This window comes from Salvelinus fontinalis, chromosome 32 (assembly GCF_029448725.1).
Source record: "Salvelinus fontinalis isolate EN_2023a chromosome 32, ASM2944872v1, whole genome shotgun sequence".
Lineage (NCBI taxonomy): Eukaryota > Metazoa > Chordata > Actinopteri > Salmoniformes > Salmonidae > Salvelinus > Salvelinus fontinalis.
In genome coordinates this window covers 26,323,469-26,350,651 of record NC_074696.1, presented here as the reverse complement: position 1 = coordinate 26,350,651, position 27,183 = coordinate 26,323,469, and the positions used below count along the sequence as shown (strand labels likewise).

At 44.0% G+C, this 27,183-nt stretch overlaps 2 protein-coding genes across 3 annotated transcripts; one reads left to right on the top strand and one right to left on the bottom strand.

The window, feature by feature from the left end:
• The first annotated feature begins 10,640 nt into the window (after positions 1-10,640).
• On the top strand, positions 10,641-18,920 carry LOC129830579 (testis-specific serine/threonine-protein kinase 5-like). The gene is made up of 8 exons (XM_055893145.1): positions 10,641-10,832; positions 11,079-11,186; positions 13,909-14,111; positions 14,447-14,502; positions 14,631-14,763; positions 15,141-15,256; positions 15,555-15,734; positions 18,529-18,920. Exons 1-8 carry the CDS (start codon positions 10,641-10,643, stop codon positions 18,918-18,920), a joined length of 1,380 nt encoding a protein of 459 aa, XP_055749120.1.
• A 108-nt stretch (positions 18,921-19,028) lies between these two features.
• On the bottom strand, positions 19,029-26,115 carry LOC129830988 (protein HGH1 homolog). 2 transcript variants are annotated; one of them, XM_055893918.1, is made up of 7 exons: positions 26,039-26,115; positions 25,007-25,643; positions 24,535-24,668; positions 24,277-24,375; positions 22,582-22,673; positions 22,288-22,410; positions 19,029-19,423 (listed from the first exon to the last, which is right to left on the bottom strand). In XM_055893918.1, the coding sequence occupies exons 2-7, from the start codon at positions 25,546-25,548 to the stop codon at positions 19,238-19,240; spliced, it is 1,176 nt and encodes a 391-aa protein (XP_055749893.1). In that variant the 5' UTR covers positions 25,549-25,643; positions 26,039-26,115; the 3' UTR covers positions 19,029-19,237. The 2 variants fall into 2 exon arrangements, with proteins under 2 accessions (XP_055749893.1, XP_055749894.1); XM_055893919.1 differs by having other exon boundaries at positions 24,568-24,668.
• Between the last annotated feature and the right edge of the window lie 1,068 nt (positions 26,116-27,183).

Sequence of the window (27,183 nt, the reverse complement as noted above, 5' to 3'; positions counted from 1 at the left end):
TTTGGTCATTGTGCTGCCACAGAATTAATTGTGAGCAAGGCCTCAAAAAAGCTTTATATACCAGATCTGCGAGAAAAGTTCTATATATTATTGAAACAATGTTGCGATTGTTTGTGTGAATGCCAACAAGTGTGGTTCCCGTGGGGGAAAGATTATATTGGGGAAAGGTTCCCGTGGGGGTTGCCATGGAAGCTGAGGTGTGTGTGTATGTGCTCAAACACACATGTATGTGGGGGTCTGGGAGAGGAAGTGTGTCCATCTGATGAATGGGCATGTGCCTGAACTCAATTTTATACACTAATTGTAGTCTCACCCATTAATTTCTAATGACAGATCATTTTTGACCGGGAACACCACAGGTGTACAAAAGTGAAATAAAACACCCAAAATGTAATGAAAATCATGAAAATGTGTTTTGTGTGTGTGTTCAGATGCCCTGTGTGGACAAAGTCATGGAACCTTATGACAATCAGATTAAATGAACTACATTTTTCAGAGCGAAAACTTGTCAATCGGTCCAATTCGACCGGAACACAGCAGGAGGGTTAATAAGGTTCAAACTCGACTCAGCATTGAGATGGGCTAAATCAACACAACATATCTGATAGAACATTATTTTGAAAACCAAGCTCAAAGGGACCTAATGACTAATACAGAGAAAGACTGTTCATCATTTTAATGTCCAAGTAGGACTATATTCAACTGTACAGGTTTTAATCCCTGTCAATTCTCCTCATCTGTCTTACTCTCTCTTCCTCCCATCCCTCCATTCATCGCCTCCTCCTCCTCTCCTTGAGTTCGAACAAGAACCTCTGATTTACCCCCGCCCCTCATCCCCAAGCCTTCCTGCCCCGGCTATGGGCCTAATCCCCACCCCAGCTGTGGGGACCCCACAGGGCCGTAAATCAGAGCCCCTAAATCCTTACCTGGGCAGCCCCCTGAAAGTGCTCTCCCCTTAGGCAGGATTCAGGAAGGTTGGGGGTGGATGTGGGGGGTGGAGCCTGGGGGCAACATGATCCCTGAGCTAGCCCTCTGAGTGAATCACACCGTCAGAGAGAGAGATACAGTAGTTCCCCTGTCCTTAGTCTTAAATACACAGTGCATCTTTCATACACAAGACAGCAGACAGACTTTCTCTGTCTGAACTCTCTCAAGGTGTCTTCTTTGTGGGGATGTTTACTCTGCCTCCCCCAGTGTTAGGTGGATGTGTGATGCCATCTAACTGCACTCTCTCTGAACTGGGGTAGCCGATCAAAGTCCCCGCAGGCTAAGTGCGCTCCCTATGGCTCCGCGGCTCGTGATTCTAAATGTGTTGTCTAGAGGGGCTTACAGGACGAGGACAGGAAGCAGATGCTCTGTTTGTTTGTTTATATAGCGCTCCCTCCCGTCCGTCGCACGTCCTTGGACCAGGGCCCAGGGTTGGTGCACGGGGAGGGGAGAGAGCCGAGGGGGTGGGACGACGGAAGTCTGGACCTGGGTGTCAATCACAGGTGGTTCCCGTGGGGCCTGTAGCAGATCACTGCAAATGAAGCATGTGTTTGTTGGACCGCAGCTCGTTCACTGGTATAAAAAAGCGAATGGGACAATTCCACTGTTTATCTGGCTAGCGCGTGCCATACGGAGACACAGTACAGAACTGGCCAGACCAGGGTCAGCTTTACACGGACTCCCTCTTTGTGTAGCCAGTGTGTGTCCGTAATGGCATCCTATCCCTTATACAGTGCACTATTATTATAAAAAATAGTGCACTATGTAAGGAATAGGGTGCCATTTGTGACGTAGTTTTAGGTGGGCTCTATTTTGGTGAGGCACGTTCATGGAGGATCAGGTCTACCGGTACTCATCTGTTGTACATTAGCCCTCTGTAGAGTGAACACTGTTTAATTCCAGACTGGAGGTAATTACAGGGGAGGCTGAAGGAGGGAGGGCCTGTTTCACCCAGGCATGATGGGGCTGGGGGGATAACCCCGTCATAAGCATACACACACACCTCTGATTTTAGTGGTTCTCTGGTTTCCACACACACAATACCACACCAACTGTTGGGTCAAATGAAATCAGTGACGTTTTGACCAAGTACCACTTCCCCACATCTGTGAGTGAGCCCCGGTCGTGACCCCACACAGCTTTAGAGGACTCGGGCTGATCCCTCTAATAAAGAGGGACGGGTTAACAGGGTAATGATGGGGTACTCATACATCCAATAACCCCTAATTTATTCATTACTAGACTTCTCTCTCTCTAATTACCTACGGGTCTTTTGATAAAGCACTCTTAAGAGATTGTGTTACTGTACTTGTCATAAGATTTTTCTTCAGTATGATTGAGTTATGTTTTTACTGTCTGATAATGTTGAGTGTTTATCAACAGAAACAACAGCAGGGGTTTGGATGATATAAAAGATACTACACACAGCTGTAGAAACAGACTGAAAGTATGTATGTCCGCCACTACTAGTAGTACTAATAGGAGAGTATTACCATGTTACACCACTACTAGTAGTACTAATAGGAGAGCATAGTATTACCATGGTATGCCACTACTAGTAGTACTAATAGCAGAGCATAGTATCACCATGGTACGCCACTACTAGTAGTACTACTAGGAGAGTATTACCATGGTACGTCACTACTAGTAGTACTACTAGGAGAGTATTACCATGGTATGCCACTGAGTACTACTAATAAGAGCGTATAACCATGGTCCACCACTACTAGTAATACTAATAGGAGAGCATAGTATTACCATGCTACACCACTACTAGTAGTATTAATAGGAGAGTATTATCATGGTATGCAACTACTAGTAGTACTATAGCAGAGCATAGTATTACCATGGTAAGCCACTACTTGTAGTACTAATAGGAGAGTATTATCATGGTACTCTGGGGCTATTTTCAATTGTACCTTTATTTTACCAGACAGGTCAATTAAGAACACATTCTTATTTACAATGATGGCCCAGCAAATTACATTGTGACACTCCAATTTATGATCTTGGGTAACATTTGAATATTACATTTGGAGTATTTGGTTATTTTTTATCCCCTTCCTCAACAGAGCAGACTAAAGCCACAGGTGAAGCAATAACCAAACACAGCTCTGAGCTCTCCCACGCTTTGCAACTAAAACACTGTTCAATTTCCACCCCCCAAAACCTCTAAATAATAAATCACCAAGAGATTGAAAAAAAAAAATATCTCTCAATCTCAACAATTATATAAATTTACAATGGACGTTAAGCTCTCTGAGAAATCGAACACCTGATGTTGGGGCTAAACGAAATACAATTCATATCGAATGTAATCAATCTGGCCACCATAAGAGAAGGGGGCTCGACGGTGCTGAAACACGCCTGGCTCTAGGGGGTGGCTCGGGGGCGGGGTTGGGGGGTGTCCCAGAGGGGCTGTTAAGGGCCTGTATCACACTGAAGGAGGTCCAGTTCAAGGATAACGTGCTAAATGGGAGACAGATGCTGTCTGTACTAGTGGCCTTCCTCAGACTGGCCCTCTGAGTAGTCTACACAGGTACAGCAGGCTGAGAGGGCCTGCTCTGAAAACATTATTGGTATTGTCACTCTGTCACTGACGAGAAATGGGTTCAAGGCTGTCATGAGAGAAAGTCCAGTTTCCTGAGTTTGTGTCTCTGTCATTGTGCATGTGCAGGTCCGCTGTCTGGGATGACTTCAACATGAACTGACCGGAACATGTTGCTTCACAGTGTTCTTATTATTGTGGTGTTAGTATTATAGTACATTATAATAGGTTAGTCATTACAGTGTATTAACAACAGAGACATGATCATGGGGACTAGGCTTGGACCTGGTCTACAGGCTGTTCTGGATATGGGGACATGTTGTGTTCCAGACAGCGTCTGACCTTGTTTTGGTGTGGTCTGGGCTGTAAGGGATATCCAGCAGACAGCCGACCCAGCCTTTCCCCAGCCTCTCCCTGAAAGGATCGGATGGTGTTTATGAGCGGAAGGCCAAAGCCACAGAGTCCAACCTGCATAGAACTGCGTAACTTAACGTGTCATAGAGGGAGCATGCAGCGGAGTGCAGTCCACAGACCCTTCTTACTCTATAGCACTTTAGGGCATAATAATGAGGAAATAACCCTGGCGCTGGCCCGGCTCTGACCCTCCCTCCACTGTGGACCTTCTATCCATCTTCATCAGCCCTCTGTGACACGGTCCGTTCACAGCTCTACAGGATGTCGAACCTGAGACCCCGCCAAGCCAGGGAGTGGACCCCTCAGCTGTGTCACTGTCATTTACCCCTGGCGATAGGCCAGCGGGAGCAGGCACATCAGGATGTGAACCTCGACAGAGCGACACAGGACTCAGACCTATGATGCTAATATGCTACACATATGGTTTTCATATGGCTCACTGTTTCAGGCAGCAGTAACAGCCATAACTTAGTGATAGGACGTTTATTTATTTATGTACTTATCCGTCCATGCAACTGGATGGATGCATGCCAATGTAGCCTCTTGTTAAATATATGGACAGATATTTTTTCATGTTAAACAATGAAATCGAACTCCATCCTGTCGCTTAATTTTTCTAAACCTCAAGACAAATATGTTTAACAGTACATTTTTAGGGCCTTTAGTAACCAGTGTAAATATACACTTTTCCTACAGGAAAAAGGAAGAATGAGTTATTGCTTTTGGAGATTTAACTGACAATTAAGGGCTTGATTATCCAAACACTATTACACATTGTCACAACATGTCAGTCAGACTTTAGCCAAGCCAATATCACACAGGTGGTGGACAGTTTCAATTATGGTTATAGTTTAGTTGATGCCATGGGGCTTGGCACATTTAAAGAACAATTCCACCCCAAAACTATATTTTGGTATTGTTGATATAGTCGCAAAATGTTGTGCATGTCAGCAATCAACTTTCAAAATACATAAATACTGCCGGTATGATGCAAATCTAGTGATTTAGGAACTGGCAGGTATAAGTCAGTGAGGTGACTGGGAGAGAACCGGGTCTGGGTAAGGACCCTCATTCTTCTCAAAGTGTTGACAGTACTCCGGAGATAGCGAATTGTAGTTAACAGCTGTTTAAACACAGTGATATTTTCTCTGTGGTCAATAAGAGAAAGCCCAATTAGGTAGTAAAACAGTGCAGTGCTAAAGTGCACGGTGAGTTTGCCAGAAAAGTAGCCTTGAGTCGATGTGGAGCCATTTGGCAAGGAAGGAGGCTGCCTGAGTTTCTGGGAGAAACAGGAGCTCTATGGGCAAGGCCCAAACACTGGTGTTCCTCACATTTATGGACAGACAGGGTTTATGATATGAGAAGTGTCAAATTTAGGTCACAACTCATGAGAAGGTGAAGGAGAATTTCTGAAATATATTACCCGTCGCCTCTGCTCAGTGTACGTTCACAGTTAGGGTGCTGAAAATGGACGGCGCAGTTTTCCGTAGTACAAAAATCCTGATTTGGGACTTGGAGTCGGACTTTGTTCAACCTAGTTGCATGCTCATTTTTCAGGTTGCTTTTTTCTCCATTACATACACTCTGTTTGTTCATCTTGTAGTGAAAATATTTTGAGAGCGTTTCACCTTCATTCCCCCGAGCCATCCCCTGAAATACATACTCTGGAAGAGCAACCCGGGGCACCACCTCAGGGATTTCCCTGTGTCTGCAGCTAAAATGGCATGCTATTCCCTATATAGTTTACTACTTTTGACTTGTCTGAAATGACATTTGAAAAATGAAAATGGTATTGAAATGGCATTTCAGATGCAGGCCAGGTCTCTCAGGCTGTGGGCAGGGCAGGCAGCATCTCTTCTTGTTTGGGAGACTGAGTGAAAACCGCCCGTCTTCAGTCTGAAGAGCTGTGTGCCAGTATGAAAGTATTTTTAGCGGTGACAGTGAGGTAGCTACTAGTGTTTCACTTGTCTGGACAGTGTATGGTTGAGTAACAGCAGCACACTGTCTGTCTGTCAAAGGGCTTTGCCTCCAGGTAACCCCTCCACCTCCATGGTTTGGCAGTGGGAGGAAGGGGAGTGAGAGAGAGGGGAAGGAGGTAGAGGAATGGAGTGGAGGGAGCACATAATCAAAGGAAAACAGAAGTATCACTACTCCTGCACCTCCACAACCCACCTGGATGACGGTCCAGTCGCTGAAAAAGAAGCTAAAAAAGCTGAACTTATTCAACGTTTATTTTAGCAGTAACCCGATTTTACTTACTTTATGTAATTTGTTATTCTTCCTCGTTTACCCTGTCCTGCCGCATGAATCGCTGGAGATTGTTTTCAGTGGCGTGTGTCCATCTGGTTTCCAAGTTCTTTCTGGATAATACTCTTACCACCTGTTCCATCTCCACATACGTTTGGTCTACGACGCTACGCTTAGCTTAGCCTTAGCCCTATGTTGAGGAGAGTTTATCAAACCACAATTTCACTGTAAAACACAGGGGCTGCACAAAATGGGTCCCCACAAAAACCTAATAGTGTTGGTGATTAATGTGTGAAACAAATGTCAGTTTTCTTTAATCAAGAAGGAATCACAAATAAAGGAAGGAGTTGGTAACACCCTGGGCCCTAGTTGAAGCCTGTGACTGAAACACTCTGGGCCCTAGTTGAAGCCTGTGACTGAAACACTCTGGGCCCTAGTTGAAGCCTGTGACTGAAACACTCTGGGCCCTAGTTGAAGCATGTTACTGAAACACTCTGGGCCCTAGTTGAAGCCTGTGACTGAAACACTCTGGGCCCTAGTTGAAGCCTGTGACTGAAACACTCTGGGCCCTAGTTGAAGCCTGTGACTGAAACACTCTGGGCCCTAGTTGAAGCCTGTGACTGAAACACTCTGGGCCTTAGTTGAAGCATGTTACTGAAACACTCTGGGCCCTAGTTGAAGCATGTTACTGAAACACTCTGGGCCCTGGTTGAAGCATGTTACTGAAACACTCTGGGCCCTAGTTGAAGCATGTAACTGAGTCCGAGAGTTGTTGTTGGTCAGCTCACGAGGTCAGGAAAACCCCTAATTATTCCATTGACACTCCCTTCACAACTCCTGGCATTCTGAACTGCCTCAACATCCTTTCAGTTGTGGAAGACCATCGCCTAAGTCAAGACCTGCCACTGCTAGAACCCACAGTTGCTTTAGTTTTGATATTAAGGCGTCTTTGAGATTCTCTTTGTAATGAAAAACGCTACACAGAATAAAGTAGCATGATACATGCAGACTCAGTGCGTTCTGTTCGTACTAGATACACATAGTTCAATATCGAATTTCACACCGCTTTCTGTTCACATATGATGATGAACACTTATGTCATCAAAGTCAAACAGTCCGACCAGTCTCTCTCCTGGAATCCAGCCTCTCTCAAGGTTTCAAGTTCGTTCGCAGAGCATTAACGTTCAGGTGATGGTCAATGTGCTATTAGCGGATCAAGCCCAATATTTACTTCCTGGTCATCAGTTTCAACAATTAAAGCTCCAAAGTGAACCAGGGTACTACTAAGTACAGTAGAAAGTGTCATTTCCAGCCCCTGCAGAAGCCAAGAGAAATCGGTGTGGAGAGCAATGGTGAAAGGAGAGTTTTGCGGCTCTCCTTCCTTGTCTATGGTTGCGTTTTAAATGGCACCCCGTGGGCCCTGTTCAGAAGTAGTGCACTCGGAAAGTATTCAGACCCCTTCCCTTTCTCCACATTATGTTACAGCCTTTTCCTCATCAATCTACACACATTAATCCATTATGACAAAGTGAAAACAGGTTTTTAATCATTTTTGCAAAATAAATAACAGAAATACCTTACTTATTCAGACCCTTTGCTATGAGACTTGTTTCTACAACTTGATTGGAGTCCACCTGTGGTAAATTCAATTGATTGGGCATGATTTGGAAAGGCACACACCTGTCTATATAAAGGTCCAACAGTTGACAGTGCATGTCAGAGCAAAAACCAAGCCATGAGGTCAAAGGTATTGTCTGTAGAGCTCCAAGACAGGATTGTGCCAAGGCACAGATCTGGGGAAGGGTATCAAAACATGTCTGCAGTGTTGAAGGTCCCCAAGAACACGGTGGCCTCCATCATTCTCAAATGGAAGAAGTTTGGAACCACCAAGAATCTTCCTAGAGCTGGCCGCACGGCCAAACTGAACAATCATTGGAGAAGGTCCTTGGCCAGGGAACCCAGAGTTCCTTTGTGGAGATGGGAGAACCTTCCAGAAGGACAACCATCCTTGCAGCGCTCCGCAAATCATGCCTTTATGGTGGAGTGACCAGACGGAAGGCACTCCTCTGTAAAAGGCACATGAGAGTCCGCTTGGAGTTTGCCAAAAGGCACCTAAAGGACTCTCTGACCATGAGAAACAGGATTCTCTGGTCTGATGAAACCAAGATTGAACTCTTTTCCCTGAATGCCAAGCGTCATGTCTGGAGGAAACCTGGCACCATCCGTACGGTGAAGCATGCTGTGAGGATGTTTTTCAGCGGCAGGGACTGGGAGACTAGTCAGGATTGAGGGAAAGATGAACGGAGCCAAGTACAGAGAGATCCTTGATGAAAACCTGCTCCAGAGCCCTCAGGACCTCAGACTGGGGCAAAGGTTCCCCTTCCAACAGGACAACAACGCTAAGCACACAGCCAAGTCAACGCAGGAGCAGCTTCTGGACAAGTCTCTGAATGTCCTTGAGTGGCCCAGCCAGAGCCCAGACTTGAACCCGATCAAACATCTCTGGAGAGACCTGAAAATAGCTGTGCAGCGACGCTCCCCATCCAACCTGACAGAGCTTGAGAGGATCTGTAGAGAAGAATGGGAGAAACTCCCCAAATACAGGTGTGCCAAGCTTGTAGCGTCATACCCAAGAAGACTCAAGGCTGTAATCGCTGCCCAATGTGCTTCAGCAAAGTACTGAGTAAATGGTTTGAATACTTATGTAAATGGTATATTGCCGTAAATTAGCAAAAATGTCTAACGACCTGTTTTTGCTTTGTTATTATGAGGTATTGTGTGTAGATTGATGAGGGGGAAAAACCTATTCATTACATTTTAGAATACGGCTGTAATGTAACAAAATTTAAGGGGTCTGAATACTTTCCAAATGCACTGTATAGGGAATACGGTTCCATTTGGGACGAACCCTACCGCCTACGCTCTTCTGGATGAGACCCTAGTAGGATTGAGGTGTTCAGAGTCCTCTGGTAGTCAAGCAAAGCCCTAGTGGAAATATTCAATGTTTTTACTATGATAGGGGCCATATTTAGAGTGCTTCAGAGAGGAAGCACAGCACTATATTATCTACTATAGACCTTTGAGGTAGATTCCATGAACCTGGAGAATGTGCTGATATTATTCAAACTAATCCTTCATATGCTCAGGTGGAATGTTTTTTTTACTTCAAGCTTGTAGTTGGGGTCAAGCAAATACACACCGGTAAGATAAAATACCTTCGTAGATGTCCACAAGAGGGTGACATATTACAACCAATGGCTAAAAACACTGACTCCTTGTATGTCTGTGAACGTTATTGCAGAGCAGTAAAAAAGATAAATAAATGTGTATTGTAGATATATCATAGAAGTTTAAAATAGTATAGTGCCTTGACAAAGGTAGGTTGTATAAATACAATCTGAGTGAGTAGTTTGTTGAGTGGAATCCTCCTCAGTTTCTTTTCCATTTTACTTGCTAGGCCGTATGCAAATCAGTATTCATCTATGCAATTATACAAAATAAAAGGCTAATGCATTATGGCCCCAGTATCACTTAAGCTAGAACAACTATCTCTCCTTGGCCCAAGTATGCAGTGCTGAAACTAAATTGGCCTGGATGGTGAGCCATGAGCTATTGATATATCACTTACACTTATGAAGTGTCTCTTCCTCAAGCTGGGCTCTCCAGCAGGAATAACTAAGTCAATTTAATAGACTCCTTAATTGTTTTCAGCCCTGTATTAATCTGGGCCAGGGCCATGGGCGATGTCCCAAATGGCAGCTTCTTTTGACCAGAGCCCAATGGTCCCTGGATAAAAGTAGTGCACTAAAAAGGGAATAGGGTGCCATTTGGGCCATAGCCCATGTTTTCCTATTGTCATGCATTCCTAATGAGCTGGTCTCACAAGTCATCGCTCGCCCCTCTGGCCAGACTTGTCTAAGTTTGATTAATACAATTTGAAATCATCCCTCTATTTAGCTCAACTTTGGCTTCGAGTTTGAGGTGATTCGTGGAAGGAAAATATGTGGAGTTGTGAAGCACTGAATGCACTGTTATAGCCTGACTAAATACCTACAGTACTGCTGAGCAAGGAGTAATGAGCTACAAAATATTATACTCCAGCATGTAAGAGTGGAACAATCGATTATTAGCAAAGAGTTCCCTTCCATTCATGTAAAAGCTAAGAGAACCCCCTCAACATTATATTTTAGAATTTGTTTGTACTGTAACATTCATGTTGCCATGGAGAAGGTTCCAAATGCATTGTCATCATTTCAGACAGTTCACACCTTTTGTGTGGGCGTGGTTATAGCTAAAAATTACAAAGATGAATATCAAATATCTGTCATGCATAAAATGATTTAATAGGGAGCATTATCTGAGATGCACAGGAAAAGAGATGCAGCCATTAGGAGAACAAGTGGATTGAAGTTATATACTGTACTTTAGTATGAGTGCAACTGGCATGAGAGTAAAGGACTCTGGGAAGTCGCTTCATGAGAGGACCATAGAGTGTCGAGAGAATGGCTACCTTCTCTCTGGCAAGAAGATTGGAACAGGTGCTTTCTCCAAGGTCTACCTGGGGTACGCTACCCCAAATAAGATCAGTAAGAACTACAAGCTGGCCAATGACCTGAGGAGCAAGAACCACAATATGGTAAAGTACTGTTTTTCTGCCACATTGTTACCACGGTAAATCATTTTAAAAGGCATTCTCAACGTCATTTAATGTGCATAACATTAGCACTTTTTTTATATCCAAACCTTATATTTGCTGGACGTGTTATAACAATAGTATCTAGCTAAGACTAGCACTGCAGTGACACTTTAATAACAACCTTGCTGTAATCTTTATGAACTGTGTGGATGAGGACGTTCACCCATACAACCATAAATTGTTCAGGTGGCTATCAAAATCATCTCTATCAACGAGGCTCCCCTAGAATACTCCAAGAAATTCCTACACAGAGAGATATATGCTCTGAACGCCACGTACAGACACCCAGGAGTGGTGAGTGTTGTTAAGGTATCAAACACCAAAAACTTCAGATTGATATGCATTACCATTCAAAAGTATGGACACCTACTCATTCAAGGGTTTTTCTTTATTTTTACTATTTTCTACCATGTAGAATAATAGTGACGACATCAAACCTATGAAATAGCACATATGGAATAATGTAGTAACCAAAAAAGTGTTAAACAAACATACATATATTTTATATTTGAGATTCTTCAAAGTAGCCACCCTTTGCCTTGATGACAGATTTGCACACTATTGGCATTCTCTCAACCAGCTTCATGAGGTAGTCACCTGGAATGCATTTCAATTAACAGGTGGGCCTTGTTAAAAGTTCATTTGTAGAATTTCTTTCCTTCTTAGTGCGTTTGAGTTAATCAGTTGTGTTGTGACAAGGTAGGGGTGGTATACAGAAGATAACCCTACTTGGTAAAATACCAAATCCATATTATGGCAAGAACAGCTCAAATAAGCAAAGAGAAGTGACAGTCCATCATTACATTAAGACATGAAGGTCAATCAATGTGGAAAATTTCAAGAACTTTGAACATTTCTTTAAGTGCAGTTGCAAAAAACATCAAGCGCTATGATGAAACTGCCTCTCATGAGGACTGCTACAGGAGAGGAAGACCCGGAGTTACCTCTGCTGCAGAGGATAAGTTCATTAGAGTTGCCAGCCTCAGAAATTGCAGGCCAAATAAATGCTTCACAGAGTTCAAGTAGCAAACAAATCTCAACATCAATTGTTCAGAGGAGACTGTGTGGGTCGAATTGCTGCAAAGAAACCACTACTAAAGGACACCAATATGAAGAAGAGACTTGCTGGAGCTAAGAAACACGAGCAATGGACATTAGACCACTGGAAATCTGTCCTTTGGTCTGATGAATCCAAATGTGAGATTTTTGGTTCCAACCGCTGTGTCTTAGTGAGACGCAGAGTAGGTGAACAGATGATCTCCGCTTGTGTGGTTCCCTCCGTGAAGCATGGAGGAGGAGGTACTATACTGGTGACACTGTCTTTGATTTATTTAGAATTCAAGGCACACTTAACCAGCATGGCTACCACAGCATTCTGCAGCGATGCGCCATCCCATCTGGTTTGTGCTTAGTGGGACTATCATTTGTTTTTCAACAGGACAATCACCCAACATCTCCAGGCTGTGTAAGGGCTATTTGACCAAGAAGGAGAGTGGTGGATCAGATGACCTGGCCTCCACAATCACCTGACCTCAACCCAATTGAGATGGTTTGGGATGAGTTGGACCGCAGAGTGAAGGAAAAGCAGCCAACAAGTGCTCAGCAAATGTGGGAACTCCTTCAAGACTGTTGGAAAAGCATTCCAGATGAAGCTGGTTGAGAGAATGCCAAGAGTGTGCAAAGCTGTCATCAAGGCAAAGGGTGGCTACTTTGAAGAATCTAAAATCTAAAATACATTTTGATTTGTTTAGCACTTATTCGGTTACTACATGATTCCATATGTGTTATTTCATAGTGTTGATGTCTTCACTATTTTTCTACAATGTAGAAAATAGTAAAAATTAAAAAAAATCCTTGAATGATTAGATGTGTCCAAACTTTTGACTGGTACTGTACACTACCATTCAAAAGTTTGGGGTCACTTAGAAATGTCCTTCTTTTTGAAAGAAAAGCACATTTTTTGTCCATTAAATAACATCAAATTGATTGAAAATACAGTGTAGACACTGTTTATGTTGTAAATGACTATTGTAGCTGGAAACGGCTGATGTTTAATGGAATATCTACATAGGCGTACAGAGGCCCATTATCAGCAAGCATCACTCCTGTGTTCCAATGGCACATTGTGTTAGCTAATCCAAGTTTATAATTTTAAAAGGCTAATTGATCATTAGAAAACCCTTTTGCAATTGTGTTAGCACAGCTGAAAACTGTTGTCCAGATTAAAGAAGCAATAAAACTGTCCTTCTTTAGACTAGTTGAGTATCTCCATTGAACATGCCTTTGAGTCCAGGGATAGGCCTATTCTGGCTCCGGGAAACTGGCCCTTAGACACCTAAATGGTTTTGCAAGTGTAACGGATGTGAAATGGCTAGCTAGTTAGCGGGTACGCGCTAGTAGCATTTCAATCAGTTACGTCACTTGCTCTGAGACTTAAGTAGTGTTGCCCCTTGCTCTGCAAGGGCCGTGGCCTTTGTGGAGCGATGGGTAACGATGCTTCGTGGGCAACCGTTGTTGATGTGTGCAGAGCGTCCCTGGTTCGCGCCCGTGTCGGGGCGAGGGGACGACGTAAAGTTATACTGTTACATTGAAGCTGTTGACCCGGATCACTGGTTGCTGCGGAAAAGGAGGAGGTTGAAAGGGGGGTGAGTGTAACGGATGTGAAATGGCTAGCTAGTTAGCGGGTACGCGCTAGTAGCATTTCAATCAGTTACGTCACTTGCTCTGAGACTTAAGTAGTGTTGCCCCTTGCTCTGCAAGGGCCGTGGCCTTTGTGGAGCGATGGGTAACGATGCTTCGTGGGCGACCGTTGTTGATGTGTGCAGAGGGTCCCTGGTTCGCGCCCGTGTCGGGGCGAGGGGGCGGTTTAAAGTTATACTGTTACACAAGAACGTTTTGATGTGATGTCAAGCATGCACCTGCATCCAGAGTGTGTACCATAGAATGTGCACCATAGAAATAGAATCATTAGGTAAATAGATTATATTTATGTGGTGGGTACTCTACTTTTGAACAGGTCCAGCTGTATGACATGTTCCGTTCACTGAAGCGGTTCTATCTGATTCTGGAGCTGGCTCTGAGCGGAGACCTTTTAGAACACATCAACGCCGTGTCCCATAGCAAGGGCAGCCCGGGCCTCAGTGAAGAGGAGGCTCGCAGGCTCTTCAAACAGATAGTCAATGCTGTCATGCACTGTCACAACAACCACATAGTACACAGGTAACACCTCACTGTCTGCCATAACAACCACATAGTACACAGGCAACACCTCACTGTCTGCCATAACAACCACATAGTACACAGTTAACACCTCACTGTCTGCCATAACAACCACATAGTACACAGGTAACACCTCACTGTCTGCCATAACAACCACATAGTACACAGGTAACACCTCACTGTCACAACAACCACATAGTGCATGACTGCTACAACAATCACATATCGTAGTTTACAGGTAATACCACAGCAACCAAACACAGGTCATCAAGCACTGTTGCAGGTAATGTCAATATGTCTTGCATTCACCATGACGATGTCCTTTTCCTGTTCAGAGACCTGAAATGTGAAAACATACTGTTGGACGAGCAAGGATTTGTGAAATTGACTGGTAAAATAACCATGCATTCCAATAACCACCTCACCAGACAGGCTTTTTAAATCTAGCCTATGGTAAAACCATGTGCATCACTGACTCTGTGTGTGTGTGTGTGTGTGTGTGCGCGCTGTGCCTGGCAGACTTTGGCTTTGCCAACCACTACACAGACAGGAGTGCTCTGATGAACACCTTCTGTGGTTCCGTGGCCTACACTGCCCCAGAGATCCTACTGTCTCGCAAATACAACGGAGAACAAGCTGACCTGTGGAGCCTGTGAGTCATCAGACACACATTCCATCCAAAATGGCACCCTATTCCCTATTTAGTGCTCTGCTTTTGACCATGGGCCCTGGTATAAAGTAGTGCACTATATGGATTAGGGAGTCATTTGGGATACAGCCTCGACACAAGTCTCACACTCCATTAAATAGCTATATGAGTTTCATTCCACAACTTCTACAGAACAACTTTTCTCATTGGTCCAAGTGCACCTGCATACTAATTGCTTACTGTATATACTGACAGTCATGTTATCAATAAATCACACTGTCAAGGGGGCATCACATATCCCAACTGTGATAGTTTTGAACACAACTGTGTCTTCTGCGTACTGGAAGTTAGTTGGCCGTGTCTCTCCTCTCCATCTCCAGAGGGGTGATTCTGTATGCCATGGTCACAGGGAAGCTGCCCTACCATGAGAAGCACCCACGCAAACTGGTCCAACTCATCAGGAAAGAGCTGCCGTTCCACCACCCAGTTTCTTCAGGTATTCTGCCAGCAATGAACAGGGGCCATAGTCATAAAGCAAAACGGTTTGCCTTGGAAAGAAAGCGTACCCAAAAGCATTCCAGCCCAGCTTCAAAAAAATAAATGCCTTTATCAATTTCTGAAATTTGCATCTGTATGATTATTATAGAACAATAGTAATGCAAAGTGGATTCTTTGGGGGGGGATGTGTGTCTGTCTTTACTTGTTGACATGTGTATTCATTTAAAGTCAATAAAAATACTTTGGACATAAAAAGATCCAGTCCTAATGTTCCCTGGCTGTCTGTGCCCCTCCAGGCTGCCAGGACCTGATTAAGAAGCTGTTAGAGTGGCAGCCCGCCGCCCGCCTGCCCCTGGACCAGGTCAACACACACCAGTGGATGGTGCCATCCATGACCGGCCTGCTCTACAAGCTGCGTGCCACCAGGAGCGACATCACCCACAAGAACAAAGCCCTGGACAAGAAGCTTAAAGACGGTGAGATGTTCCCTCTGTCACTCCATAAATGGTGCCCTATTTTCTATATACAGTGGCAAGAAAAAGTATGTGAACCCTTTGGAATTACCTGGACTTCTGCATAAATTGGTCATAACATTTGATCTGATCTTCATCTAAGTCACAACAATAGACAGTCTGCTTAAACTAATAACACACAAACAATGATATGTTTTCACGTCTTTATTGAACACACTGTGTAAACATTCACAGTGCAGGGTGGAACAAGTATGTGAACCCTTGGTTTTATTAACTGGTTGACCCTCCTTTTTGCAGCAATAACCTCAATCAAACGTTTTCTGTAGGTGCGGATCAGACAACGGTCAGGAGGAATTTTGGACCATTCCTCTTTACAAAACTGTTTCAGTTCAGCAATATTCTTGTAATGTCTGGTGTGAACCGCTCTCTTGAGGTCATGCCACAGCATCTCAATCGGGTTGAGGTCAAGACACTGACTGGGCCACTCCAGAAGGCGTATTTCCTTCTGTTGAAGCCATTCTGTTGTTGATTTTCTTCTGTGTTTTCGGCCATTGTCCTGTTGCATCACCCAGCTTCTGTTGAGTTTCAATTGGCAGACAGATAGCCTTACATTCTCCTGCAAAATGTCTTGATAAACTTCAATTCATTTTTCCGTCGATGATAGCAAGCTGTCCAGGCCCTGAGGCAGCAAAGCAGCTCCAAACCACGATGCTCCCTCCAACATACTTTATAGTTGGAGGTTTTTATGTTGGTGTGCTCCTTCGTAACGACTCAACTTTAGTTTAATCTCTCCACAGAATATTTTGCCAGTAGCGCTGTGGAACATCCAGATGCTCTTTTGCAAACTTCAGACGTGTAGCAATGGTTTTTTTTTGGACAGGAGTGGCTTCTTCCGTGAACACCATTCTTATTTAGTGTTTTACGTATCATAGAAATCTCTGCAACATCTCTGACGAGTCTAAGTCTTTAGCTGACACTCTAAGATTCTTAAACTTATTAAGTATTCTGCGCTGTGAATTTGCAGTCATCTTTGCAGGACGGCCACTCCTAGCGAGAGTAGCAACAGTGCTGAACTTTCTCCATTTATAGACAATTTGTCTTACCGTGGACTGATGAACATGAAGGCTTTGAGATACTTTTGTAACCATTTTTAGCTTCATGCAAGTCAACAATTCTTAATCTTGGGTCTTCTGAGATTTATTTTGTTCAAGGCATGGTTCTCATCAGGCAATGCTTCTTGTGAATAGCAAACTGAAATTTTGTGAGTGTTTTTTATAGGGCAAGGCAGCTCGAATCAACATCTCCAATCATCTCAATGATTGTACTCCAGGTTAGCTGACTCCTGACAGCTTTTGGAGAAGTCATTAGCCTCGGGGTTCACATACTTTATCCAAAAATACAATCGTGTGTGTTATTAGTTTAAGCAGACTGTTATTAGTTTAAGCAGACTGTGTGCCTGTTGTTGTGACTTAGATGAAGATCAGATCTAATTTTATGACCAGTTTATGCAGAAATACAAAGGGTTCACATACTTTTCTTGCCACTGTAGTGCACTACTTCCCTAAGGCCTCTGGTCAAAAGTAGTGCACTATATAGGGAATAGGATGCCATTTGGAATGGACTCTTAGTCCTGTTCTTTCAAGCAAGTTAACACCATAATTATTTTAGATGGCATGACATTTTTGTAAATTACTGTTATACATCATGTAAGGTAGATATCTAGCAGTATGTGAAATACTACTACTACGGTTCTTTGTCTATATAAACCAGCTTCAGCAGGTAGCCTAGCGGTTAAGAACATGGGCCAGTAACCGAAAGGTCACTGGTTTGAATCCCCGAGCAGACTAGGTGAAAAATCTGTCGCTGTGCCCTTGAGCAAGGCACTCAACCCTAATTGCTCCTTCGCAAACTCGGTCCTGGGACCCGCCTTGGGTGCACGTTTTGGTCAAATAAGCAACTCATCATCATCATCAAGCTTAGTTTATTTGAATCGGCTGTGTAGTGCTAAAGCAAAAAACAAACGTGCACGGGGGCCCCGGACAGAGTTTTAGAAACCCTTTTCTACAAGACTATAATGTTATAAAGTCAGTCTACCTAGCATGTTGAAATACAGAGCCGACTGGATGTGTTATAAAGTCAGTCTACCTGGCATGTTGAAATACAGAGCCGACTGGAGGTGTTATAAAGTCAGTCTACCTGGCATGTTGAAATACAGAGCCGACTGGAGGTGTTATAAAGTCAGTCTACCTGGCATGTTGAAATACAGAGCCGACTGGAGGTGTTATAAAGTCAGTCTACCTGGCATGTTGAAATACAGAGCCGACTGGAGGTGTTATAAAGTCAGTCTACCTGGCATGTTGAAATACAGAGCCGACTGGATGTGTTATAAAGTCAGTCTACCTGGCATGTTGAAATACAGAGCCGACTGGAGGTGTTATAAAGTCAGTCTACCTGGCATGTTGAAATACAGAGCCGACTGGAGGTGTTATAAAGTCAGTCTACCTGGCATGTTGAAATACAGAGCCGACTGGAGGTGTTATAAAGTCAGTCTACCTGGCATGTTGAAATACAGAGCCGACTGGATGTGTTATAAAGTCAGTCTACCTGGCATGTTGAAATACAGAGCCGACTGGATGTGTTATAAAGTCAGTCTACCTGGCATGTTGAAATACAGAGCCGACTGGAGGTGTTATAAAGTCAGTCTACCTGGCATGTTGAAATATAGAGCCGACTGGATGTGTTATAAAGTCAGTCTACCTGGCATGTTGAAATACAGAGCCGACTGGATGTGTAACAGGCCGCTCCTGCCACTCGGGCCCTGGCACCCCCACCCGTTCATCCTTCAGACACACCAGCCTGCCTGAGAGGCCCCAGCAAACTGTAGTGGCCCCCCACTACCGCCGTGGGGCCAGCAGCGCAGGCTGCCATCGCCGTGAACCGCCACAGGAGAAGAGAGAGGAGCCGCCCTGCCCCAAGCCCCCCTTGGTGTCCCCCTGTCGGCTCCTGATGAGACCCACCCAAAGCCAGAGCACCAACACCAACCGTCTCTTCGTGGCCCGGCCCCGGCCGCCCTTCGCCCCAAAGCCCTTCCACAATCTCCCCAACTTCAGGAAGCCTGGCTCGGCCAACAGGCAGCTGCATAGCCCCTCAGGCAAGCTGACAGCAGCCGCACCCCCAACCACCTTCTGAGGTATTCTACTCCCCGGTACTAGCCTAGGGGGCTGCTAACCATGGACTTAATCAAGTGTGACGGAAACATTTTGGGATTCGTACAGAAAACAATCAAGGACATATGCCTTTCATTAAAAATAAAATTACATTTTAATCGATTTAAGACTTTGTGGTGCGAAAATACAACTAGTTTCAGATTGCACACAGTCCTTCCGAGTCCTGATTTCATGCCGTTTCTTGTTGTGATGTCCAGAATTTTCTGTTAAATGAGTTAGCAGTTGATTCCATTGTTCATAAGATGGTTGACCAGTTTAAATGTAGAAAAGACCACCTTGCTACATCATCCTCACTATGCCAGCACACTGCTGTGACTTGTCTGGATTTAACAGATCTTCCTGCTCTTTCTCCAACTGCTCCTGCTCCTTGGCATCCATGTCTTTGAGCTTCACCTCCACGTCCTCAGGAATCTCCACCTCCAACAGGTTCTCCATGTCTGGCTCTGGCTCGTCCCCGATCAGCACCTGGCAGAGACATGTGCATTCACACATGCGGATAAAAACACACATTTTATTTATTTTTTTAAAGTGTCTTGACCTCAACTCTCAGTCGAATGCTGCCTTGGCTTTAAGATCTTCCTATCCAGTATTTTGGCTACTTCAGTGAAAAACAGAGACCAAAATATCCAATACATCCTCGACATTACTGCAGACTGTAATTGACAACGAATTAGCCCAAGAAATGTCAGAACAGCATCGGGGCAAGCTCCAAACAATTGAAGAAAAACTTAGTGGAAATAGTTTTTTAAAAAGTAATATGATAAAACGTTACAGCCTTGTTATCCACAAGATTCAGCATAAAAACCCCATTAGTCTTGGATAAATATCACGCTCGGATTTCAACTCGCTAGATTTGGATGTTTTATGACAGTGATTAAAACTGGCTGGGTAGCTAAAGACTGAACTTGTGCCTCTGGACCACAGTTCAAAAGGGATCTCCGAGCTGTTATGGAGTGTATCAGGGTTTTATTTTTATGCGAGACCGAGTGACATCTTTTCCACTCGGTCGTTCCCCACTACAAGACTGCCACCGCAGTGCAGAGCAGGCACTAGGCAGGAACGGAACAGTGGAAGCTTTTTCCAGCCAATCAGAACATCCGGCCTGCGTCCCAAATGACATCCTATTCCCTATATAGTGTGCTACTTTTGGCCAGGGCCTATAGGACCCCATATAATGTAGGGAATAGGGTGCCATTTGGAACGTGGACTCTGTTTTCTTAAACCTGCCGATGCTGTAAATTTCAGCACTCAGAGTACTGAGATGTCATGAGATTCATTGGCGCCATAAGATTGGGTTGTCTTACCAAGCACAATAAGAAGTCATGAAAAGAAAATAGTTGTTCTTCCTGAATGTAACGGTTACCAAGGTGCAATGGAGGGTAAACGCAAGTAAACGCAGTTCACTCACTTATTATTTTTTTCAACAGTTTACCCACCTTTTGCTGAAAAATGCATTGAAAGTATAGTAAGCGTTACCTTTTTCACTGCATCCGGCGATCAGAGGAATACCCACCTTTTTCTTCCACCACTACATACAGTGGGGAGAACAAGTATTTGATACACTGCCGATTTTACAGGTTTTCCTACTTACAAAGCATGTAGAGGTCTAATTTTTTATCATAGGTACACTTCAACTGTGAGAGACTGAATCTAAAACAAAAATCCAGAAAATCACATTGTATGATTTTTAAGTAATTAAGTAGCATTTTATTGCATGACAAAGTATTTTATGTGACATTGCATGACATAAAGTATTTGATACATCAGAAAAGCAGAACTTAATATTTGGTACAGAAACCTTTGTTTGCAATTAGAGATCATACGTTTCCTGTAGTTCTTGACCAGGTTTGCACACACTGCAGCAGGGATTTTGGCCCACTCCTCCATACAGACCTTCTCAAGATCCTTCAGGTTTCGGGGCTGTCGCTGGGCAATACGGACTTTCAGCTCCCTCCAAAGATTTTCTATTGGGTTCAGGTCTGGAGACTGGCTAGGCCACTCCAGGACCTTGAGATGCTTCTTACGGAGCCACTCCTTAGTTACCCTGGCTGTGTGTTTCGGGTCGTTGTCATGCTGGAAGACGCAGCCACGACCCATCTTCAATGCTCTTACTGAGGGAAGGAGGTTGTTGGCCAAGATCTCGCGATACATGGCCCCATCCATCCTCCCCTCAATACGGTACAGTCGTCCTGTCACCTTTGCAGAAAAGCATCCCCAAAGAATGACGTTTCCACCTCCATGCTAAACGGTTGGGATGGTGTTCTTGGGGTTGTACTCATCCTTCTTCTTCCTCCAAACACGGCGAGTGGAGTTTAGACCAAAAAGCTCTATTTTTGTCTCATCAGACCACATGACCTTCTCCCATTCCTCCTCTGGATCATCCAGATGGTCATTGGCAAACTTCAGACGGGCCTGGACATGCGCTGGCTTGAGCAAGGGGACCTTGCGTGCGCTGCAAGATTTTAATCCATGACGGCGTAGTGTGTTACTAATGGTTTTCTTTGAGACTGTGGTCCCAGCTCTCTTCAGGTCATTGACCAGGTCCTGCCATGTAGTTCTGGGCTGATACCTCACCTTCCTCATGATCATTGATGCCCCACGAGGTGAGATCTTGCATGGAGCCCCAGACCAAGGGTGATTGACCGTCATCTTGAACTTCTTCCATTTTCTAATAATTGCGCCAACAGTTGTTGCCTTCTCACCAAGCTGCTTGCCTATTGTCCTGTAGCCCATCCCAGCCTTGTGCAGGTCTACAATTGTTTCCCTGATGTCCTTACACAGCTCTCTGGTCTTGGCCGTTGTGGAGAGGTTAGAGTCTGTTTGATTGAGTGTGTGGACATGTGTCTTTTATACAGGTAACGAGTTCAAACAGGTGCAGTTAACAGGTAATGAGTGGAGAACAGGAGGGCTTCTTAAAGAAAAACGAACAGGTCTGTGAGAGCCGGAATTCTTACTGGTTGGTAGGTGATCAAATACTTATGTCATGCAATAAAATGCAAATGAATTACTTAATCATACAATGTGATTTTCTGGATTTTTGTTTTAGATTCCGTCTCTCACAGTTGAAGTGTACCTATGATAAAAAATGACAGACCTCTACATGCTTTGTAAGTAGGAAAACCTGCAAAATTGGCAGTGTATCAAATACTTGTTCTCCCCACTAACTGCCAAGGTGCCATGACGACAGCTGGGAAACCCCAGCTCTGGACTGGGTTGTGGATAAGACACATCACCAACAGCTCACCATGAGGTTGCTCTGTATTGATTTACTATGTTTTTGTATCTTAGTTCAAACATAAAAATGTATGTAAGTTACATTCATAGTTTACCTGTATGAGCTTCTCACAAGCAGCGGCCACGTGAGGCTCCTTTTCCCAGTTGTGGAACTCCCTCATGATGGCGTAGACGTTCTTGGCCTTCAGAATCTGCCTACCTACTTTGGTAGCTGTCAACTGGGTGCAAAAGAGACACACGTAAAGATATGAGTATTTCCAGCAAGCAACTTTTTTTTTTTGCTGTTAAAAACAGTTTGGATTATACGGAGAAACAAAGCTTTAATGGTTCAGTGACACAGATGGTTAAGTGTTGGTGGAAGCATGGCATTGACTCCAGGTGACACCAACCAGTATCATGGTCTCAATGAGCATCTTGCGAATGTCGGGATCCTCCTCTCTTTCCTTGTCCTCTGGTAAGTACTGGAGGTCGACGGGTAACCCTTCATTGAATAAGAACAAAGTACCATCAGTACTAGGCTATATTTTCAATGCAGATACCTTGAACTGCAGTAGCAATATACATTGTCTTCGGAAAGTATCCAGACCTCTTTTCTTTTTCCATTTTTTCCCCATTACAGCCGTATTGTAAAATTTATTAAATAAAAATCCTCAATCTACACACAATAACCTAAAATGTCAAAGCGAAAACAAGTTTAGAAATACCTTATTTACATAAGTACTCAGACCCTTTGTTATGAGACTCAAAATTGAGCTCAGGTACATCCTGTTTCCTTTGAACATCCTTGAGATGTTTCTACAACTTGGAGTACACCTGTGGTAAATTATATTTATTGGACATGATTTGGAAAGCCACACACCTGTTTATATAAGGTCCCACAGTTGACAGTGCATGTCAGAGCAAACACCAAGTAATGAGGTCGAAGGAATTGTCCGTAGAGCTCCGAGACGGGATTGTGTCGAGGCACAGATCTGGGGAAGGGTACTAAAAAAATGTCTGCAGCATTGAAGGTCCCCCAGAACACAGTTTCTGAATGTCCTTTAGTTGTCCAGCAAGAGCCCGGACTTGAACCCGAGCAAACATCTCCGGAGACCTGGAAATAGCTGTGCAGCGACACTCCCCATACAACCTAACAGAGCTTGTGAGGATCTGCAGAGAGTAATGGGATAAACTCCCCAAATACAGGTGTGCCAAGCTCGTAGCGTCATACCAAAGACTCAATGCTGTATTCGCTGCCAAAGGTGCTTCAACAAAGTACTGAGTAAAGGGTCTGAATACTTATAACTGTGATATTTCAGTTTATTTGTAACACATTTGCTGTCATTATGGGGTATTGTGTGTAGATTGATGAGGATTAAACACAATTTAATCAATTTTAGAATAAGGCTGTAACAATGTGGAAAGGTCAAGGGGTCTGAATACTTTCAGAAGGCACTGTATCTATGTTTAGCTAGCTAATAAATACCACATACACACACAGTATGTATTATGTTGTTTACACTACTGAGTGTGGGCCTTGTGACGCCCACCATCTCTCTAGGAGCTTGGCTCTTCTCCAGCCTCCGGCTGCTTAGCCTACTATAAAGACTGGTTAACATTAGTATGTTCCACAAGAGTGAAACATAAAAACAGATTTCTAACTATTTTATGTGTTCACTGCCTTCGAACCGATGCTGAGTACAGCACAAATTCACAACTTTCTTGGAAGGATCTTCAACAGTTTCCATTTGGGGCCCCTCTAATCTGACGTTAGCCTGATGCGAATTGTGTCTTCTCATAATGCAAAATAAAATAGGGTGGTGCCCTGAAATTCAACCTGTCATCTGCACAGAACAAACACACTGCCCCCTATGGACGAGAGGGCCACTGCAGCAGACATGGTCATGTCCCAGACACAGTCCTTTTAATAAAAAAAAAATCCTTCTGTATTTTATTGTTTTTCAGAGACAACAGGGAGATGGGAGAGAGTAGGGGCCGGTAGGTGCCTGGATTTGTACCCACGCTGGGGGGAGGGGGGTTGTATATGTGCCGAGGGCGAGGGGGGGTTAAACCGCAAGGTCACTCAGACAGGAACAATGATTTACCTTCATTCTCCTCGTCAGACAGTTCCTCAGGCCCAGCGAGAGGCAGCAACAGGAAAGGCAGAATGTCCACCGCATCACTCAGCAACCCCTCATGATGAGCTGGGGGGGAAAAGAAAATTAGGAGTATGCAATTGAGATCTTCCCATTGATTACAAGGTAAAAGCTCTACATATCTAGAGCATTTATCGGAAATTAATCCTACTCAATTCAACACAAAACAGGCATAAACTATGAAGGTTAAAACTGACTGTCGTACACCTATTAAGATGTGTGTGAGTCTTCCTCCTCTACCATGATCAAAGCAACAATTTCTCAGAGTGCCAATGACTCCCCCTCGTCTGATTGTTGAGGCCTGGTATTGGGTGTAGGGAAGGAGCCTCTGAACTACACACCTGTGGAACATCAAAAACACACCACACACACACACACACACACACACACACACACAGAGTGAGTGGTCTTCCATAAGCAACATGCTGGATGATCAGCAAAAGAAAGGAAGCACTTTTTATGGGGCAGAAAAAGAAAGCACCAGGGCCCATATGCATTAAGCATCTCAGAAAAGGAGTGTTGCTGATCTACAATCAGTTTATCTTTAAATCATAAGACACTGAATACAGGACTGGATTTACAGCTCTTCAGGCCTGTATAACATTGGTGTTACTGGATTATGAGAGAAATCAAAGACATAATCTAGCCCTGGATCTGAGCTAACCACCCAGCCACTGACCTCTCCTTATCCAGGTTAAAGTGTCTGGTCTCGGGCAGCTGTGTGAGGTTGGAGAGGAGGGGGCCCAGGTAATGGAGCGATGCCTGCTTGTTGTAGCCCTCAGTGCAGAAGATGTCCACTATCTGCGGCAAACCTATCTCCTGCTCCTGCATAGCCTTAAACACCTCTTTACACGTCTTCACGTGCCGCGACAGGTTAGTGAGGATCGTACAGATACGGTCCGCAAACATAAATTCTGGGTCCAGGAGGTTTTTAAACAATATAGGGAGGAAGTCCGAGTCTTTGATCAGTGGTTGGTGCATGGTCTCATCAGCCGACAGGTTGATGAGAGAGTGGTAACAGTCTTTGACGATAGCGATGGAGGGGTCGGTAGTGAGGGTCACCAAGGCTTTAAGGAAGTCAGGTTTTGTCTGTAGGTAGCGACAGCCATCCCTGTTGCCAGAGAGGCCCAGGATGTACTCAGTAGCCTGGCCCTTGACGTCTGGCCTGGTGTCCAGTGTGAGGAAGGACAGCAGCTCTTTGGCCTCTACCTCACTCAGCATGTTGGTGGTCAGTAGAAATATTGTAATCCAAATCTTAAGAAATCCCAAAGTTGACAGACACAGGGTTACAGTTCATCATCTGTAAAGATAACTATCTACAAAGAGAGAGAGGAAAACGAGAAGCAATAATAGCTAACGTTAGCAAGACCATGTACCTAGCTAGAACACAACATAAACATACAAGACAGTTGCGAGGTTCATCCAAAACAAGAACCCCAGCAAGCTGACACAACATAGTCCGTAAAAAAATGGTGTCAAAACTCATGCTGTCATGGCATGATCATCACTTTAAGTCATTTCGATCGTTGTAGCTCGTTAGTCGGTCGAAATTAGGATAACGTTAGCTAGATTCTAACTCATCCACAACCACACGACTTTCTTGAATGTTAAAAATATATAAAACAAAGTCGCTTGCTAGATAAATAGTTCTGTGTTTTAAAAAACGATCGTGCGGTTCTATAAAGTTGATAAAACGTTAAAGCACACTCACATCATCCTCATGCGCCTTTCCATGCTGATAAATACGTACTTCCGTATTTTTAAATTACATTTTACATCTCCAATAGGATTACGGATAACCAACATATACCCGCCTTCAAAAGTAATCCTTCCTTCTGATTGGTTTTTACTTCCTCAGCAGCCTTCCATTGGTAGATAGGTGGACGTCACTTTTACAGGGCGCTAAAATTGTGGAAATATCTGCTCGGTACAATAGTTAGCTATGTCATTTTCCTGGTGTAAGAAGCAGAATTAACCCCCTTAAGGCAGCGTTTATGATGATTTATTATTTCCCGCAGTCAGGTAAGAAACGTCAGACTTATTTCGTTTGAGATGACGGCCTTTTGGGACTTTTTTAACCCACTGTTGTAACTTTAGCTCAGAGTCAGATGGCTAAGGCTAACGTTACGTTAGCTGTGTCTGCTCTCTGATTTGACGTTGTTTACATTCTCATATGTAGCTCTTGTCTGAAACCTTAGGTAGCTACTACGTTTATAATGAATGCTAACAATGATTTGAGTATTACTGTCATGAGAGCCAGCTGTTTGGATACTGCTGAAATCACTGACTTATATATTTATATAGATACCGTTCACTTTCAAACTTGCACAAACTCTCTGAACTCTAGTCCAACATGTCATATTTACAACAAATTGCTACCGGCTATAATACTAATTATTCATCATCTCAGCAAACTAATTCCTACAAGGTCGATAATATATCTGAGGAAGTGATGGATCGATACAATGATGTCAAGATTCTTCTGAAAACCTGGGAGCAGTCATTTGTTCAAGAACATCAAAGAAAGCCCAACAAGGTAGCTAGCTATGTAGCTAGTTATCTATTCAATTTCTGTATCATGCATTACTCGGAGACTACAGTAACTAACATATTGTCTTTCCATACCCTGCAGCCAGACAGCCATACCCTGTAGCTGGAGCTGCCGACAGCCATACCCTGTAGCTGGAGCTGCCGACAGCCATACCCTGTAGCTGGAGCTGCCGACAGCCATACCCTGTAGCTGGAGCTGCCGACAGCCATACCCTGTAGCTGGAGCTGCCGACAGCCATACCCTGCAGCTGGTGCTGCAGACAGCCATACCCTGTAGCTGGAGCTGCCGACAGCCATACCCTGTAG

Bases quoted from the DNA above. Each gene is read 5' to 3' on its own strand.
- LOC129830579 (XM_055893145.1), top strand. From the start codon at position 10,641: ATGAGAGTAAAGGACTCTGGGAAGTCGCTTCATGAGAGGACCATAGAG. The intron at 14,112-14,446 runs GTAACACCTCAC...TTTCCTGTTCAG, and splicing joins AACAACCACATAGTACACAG to AGACCTGAAATGTGAAAACA. The intron at 14,503-14,630 runs GTAAAATAACCA...TGTGCCTGGCAG, and splicing joins AGGATTTGTGAAATTGACTG to ACTTTGGCTTTGCCAACCAC.
- LOC129830988 (XM_055893918.1), bottom strand. From the start codon at position 25,548: ATGCTGAGTGAGGTAGAGGCCAAAGAGCTGCTGTCCTTCCTCACACTG. The intron at 24,669-25,006 runs GTCAGTGGCTGG...GATGTTCCACAG, and splicing joins TTTAACCTGGATAAGGAGAG to GTGTGTAGTTCAGAGGCTCC. The intron at 19,424-22,287 runs GTAAACTATGAA...TGTCTCTGCCAG, and splicing joins CTTGTGAGAAGCTCATACAG to GTGCTGATCGGGGACGAGCC.